The 24500-nt window shown below is 36.1% G+C and overlaps 1 protein-coding gene across 4 annotated transcripts in view; it reads left to right on the top strand.

Moving 5' to 3' along the window:
- The window catches only part of IGSF11 (immunoglobulin superfamily member 11), a 219770-nt gene that overhangs the window by 138814 nt on the left and 56456 nt on the right, over nucleotides 1-24500 (top strand). The window contains exon 1 of one of the 4 annotated variants that reach the window (XM_074301301.1): nucleotides 2408-2506. The exons of 2 other annotated variants lie outside the window; for them this stretch is intronic. In XM_074301301.1, the coding sequence (XP_074157402.1) occupies nucleotides 2458-2506 (49 nt within the window). In that variant the 5' untranslated portion in view covers nucleotides 2408-2457. Of the gene's footprint in view, nucleotides 1-2407; nucleotides 2779-24500 lie in introns of those variants that run through there. One more of the 4 variants, XM_074301302.1, reaches the window with a different exon arrangement.

The following is a 24500-nucleotide window of genomic DNA, read 5'->3' as shown; positions in this document are numbered from 1 at the left end:
CCCTTAACATAACTGAAATTTAATCATTATCCTCATGGTGTGAATGTTTCTCCAGTTTAAAGTCTAAGCTTAAGTGTGACCTTCATAAAACCCTCCTTGATTCTTGTGCCCATTGCCATCCTCCCAAATCAAAACATTCTCTTTTACCTCACATTTTTCTAGATTGTTCTACTAGATTTCTTCTTCATGTACCTTAGATCTATTTATGTTCATGTCGTATAATTCTCCACAATTTAAGTTCATTATTATGCAGCTTTTTAGCTTCAGTTCCCAGCACTAAAATAGATAATATGGGTAAATAAAATCTGCAGATAATTGCTTTAATGTAATTTCTCTCCTATAATTCTAACTCCCTTCCTGTATCTTTCTTTTACTGGATTTGCTAACAAGAAACAAAATTTATTGACTTTCCTTTCCTTTTCTCCCTTTCCCTTTTGGTGGATGTGTAAATGAGCAATGAAATGAGATAGAGAACAGATTGGAAGGGGGAAGAAGAAAAAGGACTGAATAATTTGCACCCGAAATAATCATCCCCTGAGGTTCAGCACTGTTTATTTAAGAATGTATCAGGTCCTGCATCTGGCAGCTAGTGGAAAGGGGACAAAACAGGATAAAACTGTTGTGATCAAGTTTGATCCCTCGAGCCTTAACTTGATTTCCAAGATCTTTTTTTGAGCCCTTGTAAGTCAGAGAAAGTTGTACAAACCTGAAGATGATTTGGAGAAAAGAATAAATGTGTTTTAGGTGCAAATTGGTTTGTCCCAAGTTAATGAAAACAGAGTTCAGAACCTTAAGAGCCTGTGCCATTTTGTCTCTGGGTTGGTTTTCTGAATACTAGGAGGGTAATTGATACTTTTATAGATAGGAAGTATCATGCATCAGCAACCTTTAGCTCAAGGCTCCCCTTACCTCCCCAAAGACTGTTTGTAAATGAAAACTTGTAAAGACTTGAAGATCAGGTCAATTTGTAAATATTTGCAGTATTTTGGATAGTGAATTGAATAATTTATCTGTATACTTGCTTGATTTATTTAGGTGATCTGCATGTTGGAAATATTCCTTTCAGAGCTCTTCTTCATTACTGGGGCTGGGCTGGGGGATGGATCACTTTTCTTTCCATCACCACTAATGTTGTTGACTAAGCTTCATTTTCCAACTCCCCCACCCCCCACATCTATTATAAAACCTGCTCTGATAATAGGGCATTGGGGCTAATAGTTCAAGGACCTTACTGTTATGCCCTCAGGGAAAGCAGAAAGATAAAGAGCCCAATTATTACATATTCAATTTCTGATTTAAGGGCAGTAATGGGGGGAAGGGGAAAATTCTATTTAATTTTAAACTCAATTGCTTATCCCCTGCACTTAGTCTTTATGGGATAAGCGTTCAGTTGCTTCCTTCAGATTTATGCTTCTCAGGAAAATTCACAAAGCCTATAGAATGTTCATCATTGTTATGTTTATAGAGTGACTATAATTATAATTTAATTATTTAGAAGCTCATTATTCAGTTTATGGATTTTCTAGGCCCTTTGGATCATTATTTTCCTCTTATTTTCTTTCTGGGTTAGAATCCCTATCAGTGATCCTGTAGGTGAATAACAACGCAGGATCATAGGTGCTGGCTTACATTTTTGTAGTGCTTTTTCCCTCATAGTAACTGTGTGAAGTTAAGTACTGAATTGGTATCTCCAGTTTACAAATAAAGGAATTAAAACTCAGATTTAGCAACTTTGCCCAGGGTCATGAAACATGTGTGCTTCAGAGACTGGACTGAAATGCAAATCACGATATTTTTTACTTATTCACTGAGCTCCCCTAGACCCACAATAATGTATTTGTCAGTAAATATTGGAATTGGGGAGGTTCCTTATTGGTTTTGCTGAAGTTTGAGTGCCCTCAATTCCTGGAGGTCAGGGAGTCAAATGAAGAGGTTCGGGGTTGTGTCCCCAAATGATGAGGTTCAGCGCAGGGTCCCCTTGATTCCCCTAGGATTTGGTGCAGGGTAGGGAGTTGTGGGAACCACCTCTGGTGGTGCAGAGTCCTTTGTAAAGGAATTTACAGACCTGAAAAGCTAGACTGATAAAAAGAAGTTTATTATTGGCATTGGGAAGTCAGCCTCTTCTATGCATGAATAGAAAGACTAAATTCCTTGGTGGCAAGGACAGAGAAATAAAGTTTCTAGCAAAGAAATCCTGACAGAGAGGTATAAAGTCTTGTTAGAGAAATAGGTGAGAAAGATAAAGAAAGGAAAACGATGAAAGAGAATATTGTTTCAGCTGGCAGAGGGTTGCTGCTATGCCAAGGAGAGAGAGAGGTTTCTTGGCATGGCATGTTAGGTCCTCTGCAAGGACTGAGCCTCAAGTTGGTTCATTCTATCGCTAGCAGCTGGAGGTTGCTCTTGGTGGGGGTTAGGAGCAGTTTGAGCTGGAATCAGAACAGAGAATCTTGAAATTGAATGAGTGTCTCTGGCCTAATCTTCATCTCAATAGGGACCTTAATTAGTAGTGAGTGTTATCAATGGGGGTGGTGCCCATCTCTCAGGATAACAGAATAAAGCTGTTTATCCTGTTACCTCTGGCGGGGTCTTTTACAGAGGCCAGAATTCAAGGACACTTTCTCCTTGAAGGAGTTTCAGAGAGAGAGTTTTGGGGTCCCCCTTCAGTTTCAGGCTTCCCTCCTCAATTTAGGTCTGGAAAGAGCTCTCAGGTCATTCAGTACAAATTCTAATGATGAGGAAACTCCATTCAGAAGATGATGAAACAGGCAAAAAAAAAAGGTTACATGATATATCTATGACCACATAACATCTGTTCACCCCTATTTTAAAATACACATACACACACACACACACACACACACACACACACACACACACACACACACACCACTTAAATTCCCCAAACAAACTTTACTATTTGAGTTAAAAACAAAATCACAATTTTTGGTGTCTCTTCTCTCACTGAACTTTAGCTCAAAGTTTACTTTTTTCTTCTGGAAGCATTCTCCTTTCAAATTTTTTTCTTCTCCCATTTTCCCTCCAATAAGTTTATCACATTATGTTGATTACATTTTCCCTCTTATTTCTAGTGCTGTAAACTGAATTTAGCTCGCTTAGTTAACTTACCTAACTCATTTATTCATCCCTGGGTGAATGTAGCTGTGGGCCAGACATCATTCTAAAGCAGAGATTTGTAATCTATAGAGTCTATGATTTTTTTTTTAAATTTTGATCATTGCATTTCAATATAATTAGCTTCTTTTGTAATTCCAATATTATATTTTATGCATTTAAAAATGTTTTCCTGAAGAGTCTTTTAAGGTCTACCTTACTACAAAAAGGGTCCAATGACACCTAAAAAGTTGGTTCCCTTCTCTAAAGCCATTCATTGATGCCTTCTTGTATCTATAAATTTTCTGTGAGGATTTGAGCTCTGGAAAATAGGTATAAGGATAGGCATGGAGATGGGGGAGGGAAATAGGACAGTAACATTCTTTGGACTCAATCCAGTCCTGAAAGCTGTGTGTGTGTGTGTGTGTGTGTGTGTGTGTGTGTGTGTGTGTGCACGCGCATGTGTATCAGAGGGAGGAGGATTCCATTGAAGTATTTGTAAAATTAAAGTGGTGCTGAGTCTTAGAAGGTGTGGATTTCTTTTAGTAGTACATGATCCTTTTAGTACCCCTGGTCCTATCACCAGGGCATCAGTCCACACATATAAGAAGTAATTGAACCATTTTAGGAAAAAACGTCAATGCTGGGAGCTCAATAGAATGTCTCCTGTTTCCCTAGGACAGTGTAGGACAGTGTTGCTGACCAAGGGAAAATATCCCTCCATACCCCACTGAGAAGAACATAAATGTCCACCCATCTCCCCTCTTCTTACCAGATTGATAAAATCTGCACTGAAACAGGAGTTGGAAAGCTCAGGCAGAGGTAGGGAAACTGGGCAAGGCTGCAGGATCAGGCTCCCATTGGCTCAGCACTCAGCTGAAGCCACGATCTCCAAGACACAACGAAAAATATTTCCTCCTCTTGTTCATCCACTTGGCCCCTCCTTCCCTGACTCTTTGGTGTTCAGTAGAGAGAGTTGGATTCAATGTAATTCAAAAAATATTCATTAAACATCTCTTATATGAAAATACACATACAGACTCTGGTAAAGAAAAGCTTACCTTCTATTGACTGTGAAGTTCAAAGTTAGTCTTACTGCACTCTGTACTCTTCTCCCAGTCCCCTCTCCTTGTAATTGCTTCATGTAATGCCTTTGGGGACCAGCTGTAGCTGGTCACATTGTCATACTAGGGAAAGTAGGTAGCAGAGCAGTATCTGCTGAGCTCAAGCCAATCAGTGGGTTACAGAGGTTCAACAAATGAAATTGCTCCCACTCTTAAGAAATTTATAATCTATGAGTCCTAAAATGCTATGATTGTCTTACTGAGATGTGTATGTTTTTCTCCAGTCTTAGACTTGGAATTTCCTCATGGATTCAGAGTTTGGTGTGGTATAATGTATACCATTGTCCTTTTTGGTAATCTCCCTAGTGTTTCTGCAAGCTTAAGTGTCTGAAAAGATGATACTCTAATCTGCCCAGTATCTTCATTGGAGCATTATCTACCCCTTATTTTGGAAGCATGGAAAGCTATTTATTCTGATAATGAAGAAGAGGATAACTGGCTAATTTTAGGGGACTGAAGCCTAGTATAATAGAATTCGGAGCTAAAAGGGACCTAATCCAACCCTATCATTTTGTCAATGCCTTAAGAAAGGAAATTTGTACAGGATCATATGAGTAACAAGTGACACTATCAGTATTCACATTAGAGTTTTCTAATTCTGCATCCAGTTCTCAGTTCACTAATTTCTTTCCTATTCTTCTTATTGATTTTTTTTAAAGACTGAGTTTTCAGTATCCTGTCCAGGCTAAAACTAAAGGGTCTACTCATGGGGTTAGTTCTTACTTTGGTCAGCACAGGAGATTTGATCTACTCTGTTTCCTTGCCTGGGCTGATTTGACTCTTTAGATAGCCAGTCTCCCATTTCTTGGAACTCACCATAGTAATGTTTGATATAGTTTGGGACACCCAATTGGTTTAATCCATTTAGCTCAGAACTCCTAGCTCAAGAGATCCAAAAGTCCGAGCCTTTGTGAAAGCAGGAATTATTATTTTTTAAAGTTTTTTTATGGTTTTATTCTTTTTTTAAATTTAATAGTTTTTATTTACCAGATATATGCATGGGTAATTTTACAACATTGACAATTGCCAAACCTTTTGTTCTAATTTTTCCCCTCGCCTCCCCCAGATGGCAGGTTGAGCAATATATGTTAAATATGTTAAAGTATAAGTCAAATACAATATATGTATATATGTCCAGTTATTTTGCTGTACAAAAAGAATCAACTTTTGAAATAGTGTACCATTAGCCTGTGAAGGAAATCAAAAATGCAGGCAGACAAAAACAGAGGTACTGGGAATTCCATGTAGTGGTTCGTAGTCATCTCCCAGAGTTCTTTTGCTGGGTGTAACTGGTTCAGTTCATTACTGCTCTATTGGAACTGATTTGGCTCATCTCATTGTTGAAGAGGACCACGTCCATCAGAATTGAGGATCATGTAGTATTGTTGTTGAAGTATACAACGATATCCTGGTCCTGCTCATTTCACTCAGCATCAGTTCATCTAAGTCTCTCCAGGCATTTCTGAAATCATCCTGTTGGTCATTTCTTACAGAACAATAATATTCCATAACATTCATATACCACAATTTATTCAGCCATTCTCCAATTGATGGGCATCCACGTTAGTTTCCAGTTTCTGGCCACCACAAAGAGGGCTGCCACAAACATTTTTCACATGCGGGTTCCTTTCCCTCCTTTAAGATCTCTTTGGGAGATCTCTCTCCCAAAGCCTAGTAGTAACACTGCTGGATCAAAGGGTATGCACAGTTTGATAACTCTTTGGGTATAGTTCCCACATTGTTCTCCAGAATGGCTGGATGTATTTACAATTCCACCAGCAATGTATTAGGGTCCCATTTATCCCCACATCCTCTCTAATATTCATCATTATCTTTTCCTGTATCTTAGCCAATCTGAGAGGTGTGTAGTGGTATCTGAGTTGTCTTAATTTGCATTTCTCTGATCAATAGTGATTTAGAAAACCTTTTCATATGACTAGAAATGGTTTTAATTTCTTCATCTGAAAATTGTCTGTTCATATCCTTTGACCATTTATCAATTGGAGAATGGCTTGAATTTTTATAAATTTGAGTAAATTCTTTATATATTTTAAAAATGAGGTATTTTAGAAATGAGGCCTTTATCAGAACCCTTAAATGTAAAAATGTTTTCCCAGTTTATTGCTTTTCTTCTAATCTTGTCTGCATTCGTTTTGTTTGTACAAAAACTTTTTAACTTATAATCAACTTAATTAACTTTTGAGATAATGAATTAATTCTGGTTGCCCTACTGCTCAATTCTAAATTACCCAAATACATATTTTAAAAAAAGATTAACCCCCCCCACAGTCATAAATCCAAGGGTTACATGTTTTGTGGAAGATTTTTGGTAAAATCTGGATTTGAGAACAAGATCATAAGGTCTGAACCTGGATCAGATCTTAGAGATGACCTAATCCAACTCTTTCATTTTGTAGATTAAAAAGTGAAGTTCACAGTGGGGATAAGATTGTCCATTATAGAAATAGAATTCAACCCTAGTGCCTTTCTTCTAAATCTTGTCCTCTCCATTATTTAAAGGAAGAAAGTGTGTGCATATGTGGGGTAAGAGTTTGTGTTTGAGAGAGGGTATATATGAGAGAGTAAGTGTGAATATTAGAGAGTGAGAGTGTGTTGTGAGAGAAAGGCAAAGAGAGAAAAAAATACCAAAAAGAGAAGAAAGACAGAGGGAGGAAAGAAGTGTGTGTGTGTGGGAGAAAGTAGAAAAAAATAGGGAGAGGAAAGGAGATAGAAACAGAGAGGCGGGGAGGAGAGTTAGAGAGAGAGAGAGAGAGAGAGAGAGAGAGAGAGAGAGAGAGAGAGAGAGAGAGAGAGAGAGAGAGAGAGAGAGAGAGAGAGAGAGAGAGAGACTGCATTGTCTGTGTTGCTATGGAGAAGGTTATATGATAAGAGCATAACAAGGTTGAAGAAGTTCTGCAACTGGGACAGAAATAACTACCCTTCCCCCACCAGTTCTTTTTTGCGCCCCTCACCCTCGTGCTGATATATGATCTTCAATAATCTAATGCATGCTGCTGAGGGGAGGAAAGCTTGATGCTAGGTTTAAGAAAAATTACATGGAAGATCGAATTTCTTTCTTTTCTCTTTATACATTTGATGACTAGAATATAAGCATAGATTGGAAGAAAAGAATAAGCATATTTGGGTGAACAGTCAGTCTGGGAAATTAATTCTGTATTGTGTGGGTGTTTTTTTCTTTTATAGGTTTCATGTATGTGTTTATAAATTGCATTTGTTTTTTATTTGCTGATAAGAGGGAGGAGAAGCTTAGTGGAAGGACCTGACATAGAACAGTTGGGATTTGGTTAATCTGCTTAGAAATACATTAATCGGTGGATCAGATGCTGTCAACAATACTGTCCCTTCTTTTCTCCTTTTGCCTCTCCTCAAATCTCCCCTCAGTTTTATTTGCCACTTCCTCCCACACTATCTTCTCTCTCTTTCATTTTCAGCTCCACTTCAATCTCTTAACAATGTGTTTTCTTCATCCTTCTTCAAGTGTCTCCACTGTTCATTTGTACCATTTTTTGTCTCTTTTGTCACATTTTTTTCCTGCTGAAAAATGTATCCATTTGCTTTTTGCTGCTGCACTTGTATTTATAGTAAAGCACATACTAAAAATAGAATTTTTTTACATTCAGCGAAGTAAATTATGTACTTAAAATGACACATTGAACAACTTTAAAAAATACAAGTATTGTAAAAATTAAATGTGGTAAGAACTTTAAAAAAAATCACAACAGACTTTGTAATTTGATGGAAAGATCATTAGATCTGATATAAGAACAAGGTTCAAATTCTAGCTTTCTTGCTTTCTAACCTTTCATAGAGGAAAGGAATAAAACAAAGGAGAAGAATAGAAACATTTATTAAACACCAGTTATATGACAGATACTTTGTGAATATTGTCTCATTTGATCCTACAACACCCTGAGAGGAAGGTACTATTATTATCTTTGCTATATAATTGAGGAAACTGAGATACACTGAGGATAAGTGACTTGGACAGAACCACATGGTTAGTAAGTATCAGACGTTGTATTTGAATTTTTTAAAAATTCAGGCCTTTCTGACTCCAGGCCCAGGACTCGATCCCTTGTGCTAATTAGTGTCAGACTAGATTCAGGGATGGGGGAATGTCTCGAGGCCTGTGAAATCATTTGCTAAGGCAGTTGCAGGCCATGATCAGCTGAAAACTATGTCAGTGACCTTCTGCCACTTGAGTTTTATGAGTTCTTAATTTTTTATGGCTTGTGAAGGATGTTATAAACATCCAAATGGCCCTTGGAAGAATGAAAGGTTACCGATCCCCGGATGAGACAATTCCCATAGTCTCTTCCAGATTTAGATCCTTATGCTGAATATGCTGCTTCCATTTCCTGAAATGCTGTTTCTATGTAGTGATTCTTTTCTTCTCATTCATTTGGGTGATGGTAAAGGCACACTGTATGGAATATTGTTTGCAAAAGACTTCCTGGTCCCTACTGTACTCTTTTTGAAGATAGCATGAATATATATATGTATATGTATTATTTTCATGAAAACCATATGTAGATGGGAATGTAGGTATATGAGTAAGTATTGCTAATATTTTCTTGTTCACTGTGTATGTTAATAGTGGTCTGATATTTGATACATTCCTTTCCTTCAGATATATTTTGAATTGATCCTTTAATTCTCCTCATGAAGGTGTTTTCTCCTTGCACGGATCTTCTCTGTGTATACTTTAATTCCATGTTGCATTTCCTGTCTTCTCTTTATATAGAGAGATAAAGCATTTATTAAGTTCTATGGGCACTACACTAAGTAGTGAGAATACAAATATAACCAGCAAAGGAAAGGTTTTACTTGTTCTTGAGCTGGGATTTATATTCCACTAAGGGAAGATAAAACCAAAAGAGGAACTGGACATCCAAGGAGAGATGGGCCAAGATTACAGTAGAGAAATTAGAAGTCCCTAGAGGCAGTAGTGGAGCCTTCAGAAAATTCTAAAAATGTCTTTAGTGATGCTCAATTTCTTCCTTTTTTTTCTTTTGCTAAAGCAATTGGGATCAAATGACTTGTCTAGGATCATACAGCTAGGAAGTGTAAGTGTCTGAGGCCATATTTGAACTCAGGTCCTCCTGACTTCAGGACTAATACTCTATTCACAGTTTCTTCTTTTTTTTTTTTTAAAAGGAAATGTAGTATGGGAGGAAGCATATTGGAAATTTGTTTTTCTAAGTTGTAGCCTTGATAAATATTTTAAACTTTTGCCTCATTTTGCTATCAGAATAGATAGCAGGAGACCCATAATAGATAAATGCTACAAAAACCCAGTGAGGGGAGAGATTCAGGAGGGAGTTGTTCAGTAGTTTCAGACACTAAGAAAGGCTGAAATAGATTTCTTATCCATTGCCTCTTGCATTTTCTCCTTTCATAGAGTCATAAGGAAACTAATGCTCAAAAGGTTTGTAAACTGTGATGTTAAGAATTATTAAATGTTTACAGGACTTATCCAAAGTTCATACAAATTTAAGTGCAAACTTTAGGTCCCCCTCATAGTATCTCAGGGGCCCTTAATCACTCTATTAATTTAGTAGTAGAATTTGAGAGGAGATTGGGAACTACATCCATAGTCTCACATCTGGGACTTTTGGGTTGGTCCTTTGTTGCTCCAGATCTCCGAGGGATTATTGGACTGATAGCTATACATTTGCCTCAAATATTTATTGCCATAATCATTTTTAAAAGTTCATTACCCTCCAGAGGAACATTGCTATGTATAATAAGTATGGAAAAGAAAAAAATTGTGTAGAAAATTGACTTTTTTTCTTAAATAGCTTGCTTAAAAAAGCAAGACTGAGGTGGGGGAGAAGTGATTTATTATAAGGTAAAGCTCTTGTGTCACCAGTACTCTTTCTTTATGCTGTGTCCAATACAACTCTGTTCTAGTATTCCCTTTTCACCAAAGGAATCTGAACTTGACATTACATAATTGTTTTAAATACTTTTCAGCTGAACTGTGGAGATTTAGCTGATTGATCCCGCTAGTTTGTGTTCAGCAACCAATCAGAATACAGCACACCCTAGGGGTCTTACTGTCATTCCAAACCCAAAACAACTCAGTGTGCAAAATTTTAACATTTCCACTTGAGCAGTTCTGTGTGACAGGGCCTAGGGCTCTGAGAAATGCTTACTAATTATCCTTTGTGATGTTTCCAGACATTTAGTGTATGCCCATCTAGTGGCAAGGCAAAGACATTTGACAGTGGTATATGCTGTATGGCCTACCAAGATTTAAGTGCTTTTTTTAGATAATAGGTCATGCTGTGAAGACTTTGTGTAAAGGGGATTAGGGACAGAATGATATATATTTTTTATTGGATTACAAGTAGTGTTAAGACTTTGATATTATAAATCAGGTCATTAGATATTTTGTCGGGTACTTACTTATTCTTGGGCAGTGCCTCATACTTTTAGATGTGGATATGAGAAGAAAGGTCATAGGACTGACCCAATGCCATGCTTGGTAGAGGATCCTACGTTGCCATGAGTTATTGATAGAAAATTTTTCTGGCCTTCCTTCCTTCCTTCCTTCCTTCCTTCCTTCCTTCCTTCCTTCCTTCCTTCCTTCCTTCCTTCCTTCCTTCCTTCCTTCCTTCCTTCCTTCCTTCCTTCCTTCCTTCCTTCCTTCCTTCCTTCCTTCCTTCCTTCCTTCCTTCCTTCCTTCCTTCCTTCCTTCCTTCCTTCCTTCCTTCCTTCCTTCCTTCCTTCCTTCCTTCCTTCCTTCCTTCCTTCCTTCCTTCCTTCCTTCCTTCCTTCCTTCCTTCCTTCCTTCCTTCCTTCCTTCCTTCCTTCCTTCCTTCCTTCCTTCCTTCCTTCCTTCCTTCCTTCCTTCCTTCCTTCCTTCCTTCCTTCCTTCCTTCCTTCCTTCCTTCCTTCCTTCCTTCCTTCCTTCCTTCCTTCCTTCCTTCCTTCCTTCCTTCCTTCCTTCCTTCCTTCCTTCCTTCCTTCCTTCCTTCCTTCCTTCCTTCCTTCCTTCCTTCCTTCCTTCCTTCCTTCCTTCCTTCCTTCCTTCCTTCCTTCCTTCCTTCCTTCCTTCCTTCCTTCCTTCCTTCCTTCCTTCCTTCCTTCCTTCCTTCCTTCCTTCCTTCCTTCCTTCCTTCCTTCCTTCCTTCCTTCCTTCCTTCCTTCCTTCCTTCCTTCCTTCCTTCCTTCCTTCCTTCCTTCCTTCCTTCCTTCCTTCCTTCCTTCCTTCCTATCCTTCCTTCCTTCCTTCCTTCCTTCCTTCCTTCCTTCCTTCCTTCCTTCCTTCCTTCCTTCCTTCCTTCCTTCCTTCCTTCTTTCCCTCTCCCTCCCTCCCTCCCTCCCTCCCTCCCTCCCTCCCTCCCACACATGCAGACAAATACCTTTCTCCAGAACAAGAAAGGGCTGGATTAGTTTAATATGGTCACTAAGTATGAAGTCAGCTTCCTACTCAAAGTATATGCTTAGAAATTTTGTCTATCTCCGTTTCAGGCACAGGCAGATCTTGATATCACTGGATGTATGCTTCACAGATTTTACCCTTTGCATTGGGATGAATGAGCCTTTGTTAAACCTCAGCTGTGACTTGATGTGAGAGAACGACTGGAAATAGTAGGGTAAAGATTACTCAGGGAGAAGACATTTGGGAAACACTTACCATTTGGGGTATGCAAAGTGTGAGTGAGATTTATGAAATAATAAAAGTACTGATTAATTTGGCTAGTGATTGACAATATTCAGATTGGTACAGGATAAAAAGAGAGATCTTGGAAACCTGTCTCCTCCCTTCTTTTATTGTCTCCTTTAGAGGACTAGGGATTGCATTTTGCTATATTAGGAGAGATATATGGAAATTTTTTGTTAAAGTTTTTCTTGCTAACTCTCTGATAGGCTTTCTTCTTAGATTCTTGCAGAATTGTCAACCATATCTTGCTTGCTATGTGATACCAAAGCCTTGTCTCTATATTTTTCCTTCAGTGAACTCATCAGCTCTCATGGTTTCAATTAACATCTCTATGCAGATGACTCTCAAGTCTATCTTACCCAGACTTCATCTTTCTGCTGAGACTCTACCTCCCCAGGACTTTTCATGTTTGTATCTTTCTCTCCATACATATCATGATCACCTTACTCAGGTCTTCTCTGTAAGATATAAATAAACCTAAGACATATCCCCTAGCTTCCAAGGAAATTATGTTCTAGTTAGAAGAAGAATAATTTATAAACATATAGAAATTTGAGTAACATTGTAAGATAGCAATAGAAGAGGATTAATGTGGCAGAACAAGATTAATTACTTGGTTGTGGGGAAAATATTATTTTTTATGTCATATGTCATATGGTCACAGACTTAGATAGTAAAAAAGGGGCAAAATCAGTTGGTCAAGTAAGCACCTTTTATGTATCAAGACTTATCCTAGATCTCAGAGATACAAAGACCAAAACATAAAAACTCTCTATTTCCAGGAATTTTATGTTCAGTTGAAAAGAAAGCAAAATAGTACTACATTCCCTAGTTGCATACATATTCTGAATCTTCAAATCATAGATTTGGAGTTGTAAGGGACCTTGTCTATATGACATTACGTGAAACAGAACTTTGGCATATGCCTTTTAATCTGATTCATGGAGATGATAATTTTCTCCCAGTGATTTTATTCAAATTAACCAGGTAATTGCAATATCTTCACTTCATTTTATGTTCTGTAGACCCAAGTAAAATCTACTTTAATAGGTAATTGAATTGTCATCATTTTAATTCTTTCATAAGATAATGTTCAAGTTTTTTTAATAATATTAGAGTTTATGGTTAGTGATTTTTTTACATTTAAAAGTGTTTGAATAGAAAGAGAAAAGTGATTTGTTTTGAAATCTTATACATTAAAATATCATCCTTTTCTTATATGAAATTCTACCAGGAAATGGGATGTATTATAAAGTTCTGTCATTTGAAACACATTATGATCAGATGGTTGAGAATAAGACAGATTATATATAAATTAGTTTCATTTTAGATAACATCTTTCATATTCAGAGAAATAGCCCAAATCTCTTAAACTGAAATAATGACAATAAAGGATCCCTATTAGTCAGTAAGCACCTTAGTAATCTCTTGTGTTTTAATAAAAGAAAAACCCAGAGCTTGGAGCTTGAAGGCACCATGAGATTTTTTTTTTTTTAAATGCCTAGAACTGGTTGAATTCTCTAAGCAGTTATATTAAATTCAAGTGGAAATAGAGGTCACTAAACCATACATAATGATCTCTGTGGGCTGCATATTGACTTAGAAAACCATATGTAAGTATCATTTCTGTGTTTTTATTGTATTTTTATTTATTTTGTTAAATATTTCCCAATTACATTTTAACCTGGTTCAGGTACATTTGGGAGTATTCTGGGCCAGTCTCTGTGCTTGACACCTCTGCTATAAAGAGAATTTTTTGGCAGTCAAACTGAATTCTGAGTTGATTCTTTGACTTTACTCTTCCTCCCTTGCCCATCATTATATCCTATAGTTTTATAATCTCTGCCAAAGAATACAGAAGTAGGTGGATAAAGCCTTTTGAAATGGTTGCTTTCTCTCTCCTTATTGCTAGTGTTTCCATCATCATTTCTTAATCCAGACTGTGCTGCAGACCTCTGAAATAACCTACATTCTGTTAAAATTGTAGGGACATTTAATGTATACATTTCTGTATGTTATACAAAATAGTTATAATAATAAATATTTTTGAAATTAAAGATAATCAGCATTATTTCTGCTGTCTTTAATCACTATATTTCTTTTGGTCTAAAGATATAACTTTAAGACATGGAGCAGGGCTAGATACTGACTGATTTCTTAACTTTAAATTATTGTTAGAATGGTTTCTTGCCAGCCCCAGTTTGAAAAGCAGTTAAATAAGAGCTTTCACAAATAACTTTTCAACTAACACGCACTTATTTTTTAAAGAGGGATTCCTTTGATAATTCATTCCAAAAGAGTTTCTTTTAAAAAGATCAATTAATTTCTTTTCTGTCTTTTAATGGTATCTTCAAGAATTGAAGAGTTTAGATGGCTTCTTGTTTTCATTCAACAAAAACCTCTCCACAAAAGAAATAATTGCTCTCTTGGCAAACTATCATCTGCCCCAAGCCAGACACCAAATTTTAACAATTGACATCATATCACCAGACAAAATTTGAAGTCTTATCTTCTTTCAAGTAGATGAACTGAATTCTGTTTTATCTTATTTGTCAGAGTAGGCAAATCTGAATAACTTAAATATACAGTAGGGAAGGGAAGATACAAAGCCAAGTAAGTTGTCTTGTGTTGTTTTTTTTCCTACATGTTAAAAAGTAATCACTTTTATATTCTGTTAGTACTTATGTTTATCAAAAGAATACACTAAATAAGATTTTAAATAAAAGACAGTATTTAATGCAACACTGTAGAAAAGTAAACATCTCCCACGGCTTGCTGTTTGGTGACTAATTATAAAGAGAAGCCAAGACTGTGCTTTGAGTAGACATAACAAGTAATCTCCGCTACCCAGATGTGTAGTTGGTAGGCTTCACCATCTACAAATGAATTTGTGTTGAGACTTCTCATAGGCCTCGTTGAAATAGGATAGAATTATCTTATCAAGCTTTTTTATTTTAAAGTTAGTAGGTTCTTAAGTGAAGAGGATATAGCTTGGGAAAGGTCTGGTCACTCCCAGAAAATTATATCAAAATATCCTTTGGTTATTTTATCCCCATCTCCTTGGGGACTTGGGGAGGCTCCAAAGTAAATGGGCTATTATAACAAGTGCATTGTCTTCTTTCCTGAATCATTTCCCCCAGCATCTTACATTCCTCTTAAAGAGTCCACAGCAGCCTAATGTCTTACTAATGTCACAGTAAGTAATCCTTGTCACAGTTCTTAGTTCCTAAAGTCTACAATCCACTTCCATAAGACTGGCTGCCCACATTCAAAGTCCAAGTATTCTGTGCTTGGCCAGATACAGGCCAATCTGAATGCTTGTGGGATGCTGTCTAAACCTAGGGATTCATGATACTGAAAGCTTTCAGGCCCCTATACCACAGCAACAGAGCAAAAAGAAAACATTTAAAACCACAAATAACTAATTAAAATAAAATAGAAAAATACTAGCAACAAAAATAAGATGAAAAAATTTTGAACACATTTTTAAAACCTCTTTCAAAATCCATTGATTCTGTTCTTCTGGAACACTTGTCCATAAACATCATGCATAAACCACTAAGTTATCCATAGGCCAGGACTACAGCTTTAAGTTTACACAGACTGAGTTCAGGATTGGAGAATTGCACAACTCCTTGGCATTGGCCTATGTCCCAACTGATATCTTTCAGGACAATGTCAAAATGTAGTTCTGCTGTAGTGTGGAAAATGTAGTGTTCTGGTTGGTTTTCTGGAGGTCTCTGGACAAGCCTTCGTTTCAGCTGAGTAATCACTACAAGAATAACCAGGGATAAAGTCCAAATTCTTTATTATCTCTTTCACAATCTAGTTTCCTTGCCTGGGGCTCAGACTAGCTTTCTAGAGGTCCTCCAGAATATGTCTTGGTTTCTGTGGGGGAGGCAGGACCGCCACCACCACCACCACCACCACCATGGTCTCTGTCTTGAAGTCTGTCTCAGTTCGAGAGCTTGTGCTCCAGCCTCCAGTCTTCTGTATTCTCTGAGCCCCTTCTGAGTCTCTCCCTGGCTGAGTTTCTCCCAGTTTATATGCAGTATACTGAGTATTAGTCAATCTTTATATCACTAGGGAACCATTATTTGTTGTAAGATTAATCAATCATACTGAACTTAGAACTACTAAGCACCATGCTAAACTAGATAACCACTGTCTTATCAATTCCACTGAATTAACACCTTGTAAGAATCCTGATTTCAGAGTCTGACCCATTACAGGAAAATCCTTTGTTTCCTCAGGCCTAGTCTTTCTTGCATGAAGCTCTTTTCTGCTGCATAGTTAGACAGACTACTTCTTGATATTGTCTCTTTTTTTAGGAATCTGTCAAGACCTTTCCTTGCTATAAATATCTATTTCCCAAATAATCCTCCTTGTCAGTTGGCACTCTAATTATGAAAAAAACTTTCAGATGTACCTTTCCTTTTTCCTATAACACTTGGTCATCTTTAGTATCACATGGCTTCCCCATGCATAGAATGATGGCAAATGGAGCAATGATAAGAGCTTGGTGTAACAATAAGGTAAATTCTATGGAGAATCTCTTGAAAACACCATTGTTGTCTTCTTCCTTTGTTCCTAGTTTCCAAGTTCCAATCCAGACAGTCTTGTTTGTATATTCTTGCCTTAGGCTAGGACCAGACCCTTTTCTCTTTGCCTTTTCTCCCCTCTAGTTGCTAATTGTTTTCATCTTCTACCTTTTCCTTTTCCTAAAGCCTTTTAGACGAAATTTGGAATTTGAGTGCCTCTAGGTAAGCCATATACTTTGCCATATGAATTAAATGCAACAGATAAAGAGGCTGTTGACTTGCATCATGAATACATGTAATTCTTTTCTGAAGTCACTTTCTGTTCCATCAGTAGATCACTGCAAACTGGTATCTAAGTTTCCACAGAAAAGGTAAAAATGTCCTTTAGCCTTTTGAGATTCTAGAACTTGCAGTACAATGAATACAAATATACAAATTAAGGCCTTTTTTCACATGTAAAATCAAATGCAAAGGCCTCACACTTCATTGCATAAATAAGATAATTTTCCCCCTTTCCACCTAGTTCTACTTATCCACTCCTTACCCTGCAGGGACTTAAACAGTGCTTCATACTCAGAATGCCACTCTAATAGAGTTGAGGTTCCTTCAAAGGGGAAAAAAAATACATGGCTAGAGTTCAGTCCTCTTTTCTGGACCTGTACCGTCAACATATGTCATAGTATCAGTGAAGGGAAAAGCCCAAATTTGCTCCCCACACTGTAGCACTTTTCCTTTTTCAATCCCAGTTTTTGCTTTGTCTATAATTCAGTATTGGGTGAGAACATTTTCAGATTATCTAGCAATTCTATTCATTAAACCATACTGCCTACAGTCACTGCCATCTCTGTGGCTTTGTGGTTCACCAGAAACACTTTGCAGTTGTACAGACTTCCCTTCCTGAGAATCAAGTCTGAATCTTTATTATCCTTTTCTTTATTGTCTCTCAGAATTTTTACTCTTCATCTTTCAGTTCTGTGCTTGTTTTCTCCATATCATAATGTTTGGTATAGAAGCATGACTAACTTTTACTTAATCATTCTACGACTTAGCCTAAATGTGTTAGTGTTGCTCCAGTTACTCTTTTACTCCCATCAAGGGAGTTCTCAGTTCCAGAACATTGCTTCTCATTTCTCATCCATTTCTTCTCTTTTGAAGTTCAGTGTGTCCAAATTTATTACTCAGTCCATATTTGAGTTGTTATATACTAGTCCTCAGGTAATCATCTCTTTTTTCATCAAGGGGTTTACCACCTTAATTCATGAAACTAGGGGACTTAATATTCATGTTGAAATTCTTTCTAACACTTTTATGTCCCAGTTCTTCAATCTCTTGAACTCGTATGAGCTGCTCCTCTCCATTTCACCTTTACAGAGGTGGCCATATCCTTGACTTTGTTATTACCCACAAGAGTTTTGAAATTTCTTCATGTCATTCTATCTTTCCTTATGTCTTTTTCTTCCTAAAATTCCAGCCTTCCACTTCTTTCCTAGACCATCACTTTTGCTCTGGTTTTATACTACTTTCCCATTCTTAATACTTTAGTTGATCAGATCAACTCTTATTTCTTCATGAATTCCTTGCTCCTTTGTCCTATCACTGCTCATACTTTGCCAAACTCTAATCTTGGTTACTATCACTATCCACCTTCTACCCTCTCTTGATCTCACAATTCTTTGACATTCTTCCACATTCTTTCCTATTTCAGTCCCTGATCAAAAGGTATCTTTTCTTGCCAAAACCATTCCCATCACATTGTGCTCTTGATCTCACTCATAAATCTCTAGGTCTTTGAATCTTTTTCATCCTCAGTCTCTCTTCCTCCACTCGTTCCTTCTTTGCTGTCTACAAATATAATAATACCCTTACCTATCCTAACTCGCAGTAGACATTACTGTCCTCAAAAACTTTAGTCCTATGTTTCCCCAACCTTTCCCAATCAAACTTTTTGAGAAAACTATCCATGCTTATTGCCTTTATTTTTCTTCTCTTACTCTTTTCTAAATATAGTCCCACATAACTAATTGCTTAATGGACTTGGAACTCAATACTATATAAGCTTCTTAAACTCAGCATATGTGAAACTGAATATATTATCTTCTGTCTGTTACAGTTACCCTTCTTTTGAGGGCCCCATCATCCGTTTGTTCATTTGTTGACTTAGTGCCATCCTGACTTCGCTCTGACTTTGCATATTCATTCAGTTACCAAATCTTCTTATTTCTATCTTCTCTACATCTGTTCCCTTTTATCCATTCACAAAGCCACCACTCCAGTTAAGATCCTTCCACTTGGATTCTTGCAATAGCCTTCAATTGCTTTCTTTCTCTCAGTTCTCTCCTCTTTTCATACAGCTTTATACAGCTCTTCATACAGCTGCCAAATTGATTTTCCATTAAGTACACTATGGAACTTTGTCCAAACCACATTGATACCATTTGGTCTAGCAATACTATGTCTGTATCCCAAAGACATCCAAAAAGAGAAAAGGATATACTTGCTTAAAATATTTTTTAACAGTTCTTTTTATGGTGGCTAAGAATTGGAAATTGAAGGGATGCTGATCAATCAGGGAATGGCTAAATAAGCTGTGGTATGTGATTGTAATAGAATATTATTGTGCTATAAGAAATGAAAAGCAGGGTAATCTCATAAAAACCTGGAAAGACTTAGATAAACTGATGCAAAGTGAAATGAACAGAACTAGGAGAATGTTGCACACAGTAACAGCAATATTGTTTAATGTTTAACTATTCTCAGTAATACAGTGATCCAAGACAAATGATGAAGCATACTATCTGACTCCAAAGAAAGAACTAGTATTGTTTGAATGCAGACTGAATCATGCTATTTTAAACTTGCTTTCTTTCATTTTTTTTTTCTTTCATTTAAACCTTCTCATACAAAAATACTAACATGGAAATGTTTTCATAATTGAATATGTATGACCTATATCTGATTGCTTACCCTCTTGGAAAGTGGGGAAGGGGGAAGGAATAGAACTGAGAATTCAAAACATTTTTAAAAAAATGTTTAAAAATGAAACATAAAAACATTTGTTTTTGTAAATAAACATGCTTATTCTTTCAGTTCATTTATGTTTCTTACCTTCCAACATAGTTCTCTTGATCTGAGATTCTATAACTTTCTCCCTGTTTTAAACCTTGGAAACAATGAGAACAATATAATGCTTGTTATAGTTTTAGTTCTTTAGAAGGAATGTGGCACTTTATTTTTTTCTGTCTTTTTCATTTAATGTCAAGGGTCATTCAGTGCTCATGAGCTGATTTAATTTTCTATGAGAAAGTACTAAGAAAATATTCAATACTGCAGAATGCCACTAGTCTGAGGTCTTAAATTATGCATTTTACATGTAAATATTGCAAATTGTAAGATATTTTAAATGAATTTTTAATCCACTGTTTAGCATTAAAATTTAAACTCGTCTGGAATTTTAGAAAGTGAATTTTATTCTAAAAGGAAAAGTTTTTAGTTGTTTTCTGTAAGCTGGTGTTTTGTTTTTGTTGTATTTTGTTTTTTTCTCAAGCATATAAAATGCAAAATCACCTTTTTTCCTTTCCTCTATCCCCAAGGAAATTTTATTTATGCTTGAGGATTTCCCAGATTTCTCATATAAAATATTTCCTTTTAAATGAGGTGTTGGAGGTATGGCAGCTATAGAATGTTTCTTTGTAAAAATTGCAGGGTTCACTCTAGATTCATGCTACTATCCACTTGCTTTTACTAGACAATCTCCTCTCTTCCCATTCTTCTCTACCAATCTTCTTAGAAAGAGGATAACCTTTGTCATTGTTTTTTTGAGTCTTGGCACTTTCCTGCAAGAATGTTTCCATATTTTGAAAACAACTTTTCTGGGATACTTTCTTTCTTGAAGACAAGATTGGATTTGACCTTGGCAAGATTGTGAATTCTGTTATCCATAGTCTTTATCTCTCTATGTGTAGAGTTCCTCAATTTATTTTTAGATCTTACCCTATTTTTGCTCTTATTGAGTATTTTTTTATTCACAAAGGGAATTTTTTGTTACTAGTCATTAACAGGGACTGAGGGTACTTGGTTGAAGATATTATTGTTCCTGTTAATTTTGACCTAAGGTCTACTCTCAGTGCACACCCAGAATGCCATGCTCATTATAATCTTTGCTTAAAATGTTTAAATCCAATTTTTCTGCACTCCAGTTAGATTTAATTTCACTTCCTTATTCTTTTCTTTCTCTTCTCTGTGATGATATACCATCTCTTCAAAGTTTCAGCTTTTTATCTTAGACAAGTCACCTCTACTTCCAATGGCCTCAACTTACTCATCTGTAAGATGGGAATATTGGTTTATATCCAATCTAAACTCTCCTTCCAGTTCCACATTCTGTGATCCTATGAACTGCAGCAAAGCACAGTAGAAAGGAGGACGAGGCAGGGGAAGGGAATACCCTTTTACATAGCACTGACTTTGTACTGGTCACTGGGCTAACTGCTTTATAAATATTATCTCACTGGAAAGAGAACTGGACTTGAATTCAATACTTAGGCCTCTCTTCCTTCTTTTGTTGGGCTTGTGACATTGGGTATTGGACAAATCATTTACATCTACTGACTCTTATTTTCCTCTCATATAAATGGAGATGATAACACCTGTATTGACAACCTCACAGATTGATTTTAAGAACCAAATGACATAGCATCTGAGAAACATTGGCACAACTTTTGGGGGTTTGTAAACAATGCAAAATGCTTTGCATTTCATTGATTCCCTGTTATTTATTTATTTTTTTTACCTAAAATTCTAATTCTCAAGGATGTTGTTAAAAGTAACTAAAGTAATAATATTCCACTCACAGGCCTGCTTTCAGGCCTTCATTATCACTTCTGTGGTCTGTAGTGATAGTTTTCTAATTGGTCTCCTTCTTTTCCAGTCTCTCCTTTCTCTAGGATTTCTTTTACACAGCTGCCAAAATAATCTTTCGATGACTTAAATTTGACAATGACATTCTTCTGCTCAGAAAAATTTCCCTGGCATTTAAGAGACCATTTAATCTTTACTTAAGATTTTCTTTATCCTTGTTTCTAGAATTTTTTTTCTTTTTTTTATTAAAGCTTTCTTTTTCTTTTTTCTTTTTATTATTAAAGCTTTTTATTTATTTTCAAAACATATATATGGATAACTTTTCAACATTGATCCTTACAAAACCTTGTATTCTAATTTCCCCACTCTCTCCCCACCCCTCCCCTAGATAGCAGTAATCCAGTATATGTTAAACATGATAAAATATGTTAAATCCAATATATGTATATATGTTAATACAATTTTTATTTTGCTGCATAAGAAAAATCAGATCAAAAAGGAAAAAAAATAAGAAAACAAAATACAACAAGCAACAATAAAGAGTGAAAATGCTATGTTGTGATCCACACTCAGTTCCCATAGACCTCTCTCTGATGTAGATGGCTCTCTTCATCTCATTTTTGAAAAGAGCCACTTCCATCAGAATTGATCATGGTATAATCACCATGTGTAATTATCTGCTTATTTCACTTAGCTTCAGTTCATGTATGTCTCTCCATGCTTCTCTGAAATCATCCTGCTGATATAATAGGTTCACTTACAAATCTATTGTTCAGTCATAGTCTCTTTGGGTCTGTTTCCTCACCTATGAAACAGGAGGGTTGGATTAGAAAACTTTAATGTTCTTTTCATCTCTAAGTCTTCGATCCTCTGTGAACATAGCAACAGATTATAGACAAAATAATTGAATGTGATATCCGATTGTTTATAATAATAGCAGTGATCTATAATGGGACCTTACAATCTGAATGACTTTTATGTTCTAGAATAGAGGTGTCACACAGGCAACCCAAAACACTTCTTGAGTGTGGCCTGAAATAGATTAAAAATGTAACTGGAAAATATTTAACAAAATAAATACAAATACAGTGAAACATAAATAATATTACAACCATGTCAGCATGTGGCTCACGGGTATAGTTTAGTGGCTCCCTGTTTTCATTTGAATTTGGCACTAGTTAGTTCTAGCAAAGCAGAGGAAAGAAGAGCTATGTTTAAAACAGTGATATTTTAAAAATATATTTTAAAAAAAGTGTTGTTTATTTTAAAAACATTTCTTGATTTATTTTATGAGCACTTATTATATTTTCCTCTCAGTTCTCCTGCATAAATAATTTAAAAACTTATAAAAATGTTTAATCCATCAAAACAAATTCCTGTATTGCCATGTTCAAAGATATTGCTTATTTTCATTTTAACTCCAGGGACTTTTTGGCAGGAGAGGCATAATATGTTTCATCATAGATTTTTTTGGAAATATGATTGGTCATTGCCTAGGTAAGAGTTCTTTCAAAGTTGTTTTTCTTTAAACTGTTGTCATTTTTAAAAGTGTTTTTCTAGTTATTTCTTCATTTTGTGTCAGTTTATAGATGTTTTCCAAATATCCTCTGAAGCTGTTCATTTCAACATTTCTTTTGGTACAATAATATGCCATTCCATTCATACTCTACAATTTATTTATTCCCCAAGAGGTAGATAGCGTCTTTGTTTCCAGTTTTTCTTTACAATAGTGTATTCTGTGACTGGATATGTATATTCTATTGAAATTGTTTGCTTTAATGATGGGGAGGAGAAAGGAGGAAAGAAGAGAATTTGAAACTCAACAATTTAAGAAACAAATATTAAAAATTTTTGTTTATATGTAATGGAGGAAAAAATTAAAATAAAAAGTGAACCAAACTAATTTTCCATATTTAAAATTAGGTTCTTTTGACACTAATGTGTAAGTATTATAATAGCTAATATTTATATAGCACTTTACAAGTATCCCATTTTATCCTAACAACTCTGTGATGTAAGTTCTATAATAATCTCTATTTTATAGATGAGGAAACTGAGGTAGTTGAAAATTAAATGACTCGGTCAGAATCACATAATAAAACATAACATCACATTAAAAATATCTTAAATTATCTCTCCTTGATCTGTTTTCCAGGTGCTCTAGATTTCCTTCTGTGGTTTTTATGGGCATTGAGGTCCCTTTAAGATTCCTCTCTAAACCAGCCAAGAACTTGGGTACTGCCCATCTTCTAGATATAAAAGAGGCAAGCGGGAACTCCCTCTTTGCAGGAGCCCTCCCTGCCAACACATGGTATCCTTCCAGCCATGTAAGGGTTCCTGCCTGCCCAGTGGCCACCTTTGGCCCTGGCGTCTTTCTAACTGATCTTTACTTCTAAATTTCTACAATAAATATCAATCTAGGTTTTCGGGCCTGTAAATTCATTTACAGGGGACACTGCGCCTCATGGGATTTTTGTGCCAAGAAATGGGGTTCCCCCTTTCTTTTCTCTCATTAGTTTTAGTCTTGGTTTTCTTTTATTGTATCAAGATACCTTATATAATCATTAACTTCCACTTGATCAATTCTGATATTTGAAGAGTTACTTTCTTCATTGAGGTTTTGTATCTTTTGGTAAAAAGTCCATATGAGCCAATTGTAATATTTAAGGAATTATTTTCTTCTATGTGACTAGAGCTATTACTCTAATTACAATACTACTGCCTGGGAATAAACCATGACCCACTTTATCACCTATTCTCAGCTCTCCTTTGCTTTTCTCAACATTCTTTCATTTTTTCTTTTCCTATTTCTACTTTTCTTTTTTACTCTCATTTTTGCCTTTTTGTGCCTCTTTTATTAAGCTGTTAATTCTCTTTTCATAATTTTCTTACTTTTTTCTTTTATTTTCTTTTCATTTTTCTTTTCATTTCTTTCCTCATTTTCTTTCTGGTGCTTTTATTTGATTAATTTTTTTTTACCCTTTTAAAAATCTCTTTCTCTCTCCTTCTCTCTCTCTCTCTCTCTCTCTCTCTCTCTCTCTCTCTCTCTCGTTCTCTCTCTCTCTCTTCTCTCTTTCTTTCTCTCTCTCCACCCCTCCCCAATAATTCTTTAATTTGCAGTTTTCTTGAGACTTTGTAGATATTTTCAGGGTATTATCTTCTGAATTGTGTCTG

This window comes from Sminthopsis crassicaudata, chromosome 3 (assembly GCF_048593235.1).
Source record: "Sminthopsis crassicaudata isolate SCR6 chromosome 3, ASM4859323v1, whole genome shotgun sequence".
In the NCBI taxonomy this organism is placed as follows: Eukaryota; Metazoa; Chordata; class Mammalia; order Dasyuromorphia; family Dasyuridae; genus Sminthopsis; species Sminthopsis crassicaudata.
Note: the sequence above shows the minus strand (reverse complement) of the source record. Positions and strands in the feature narration are given on the sequence as shown.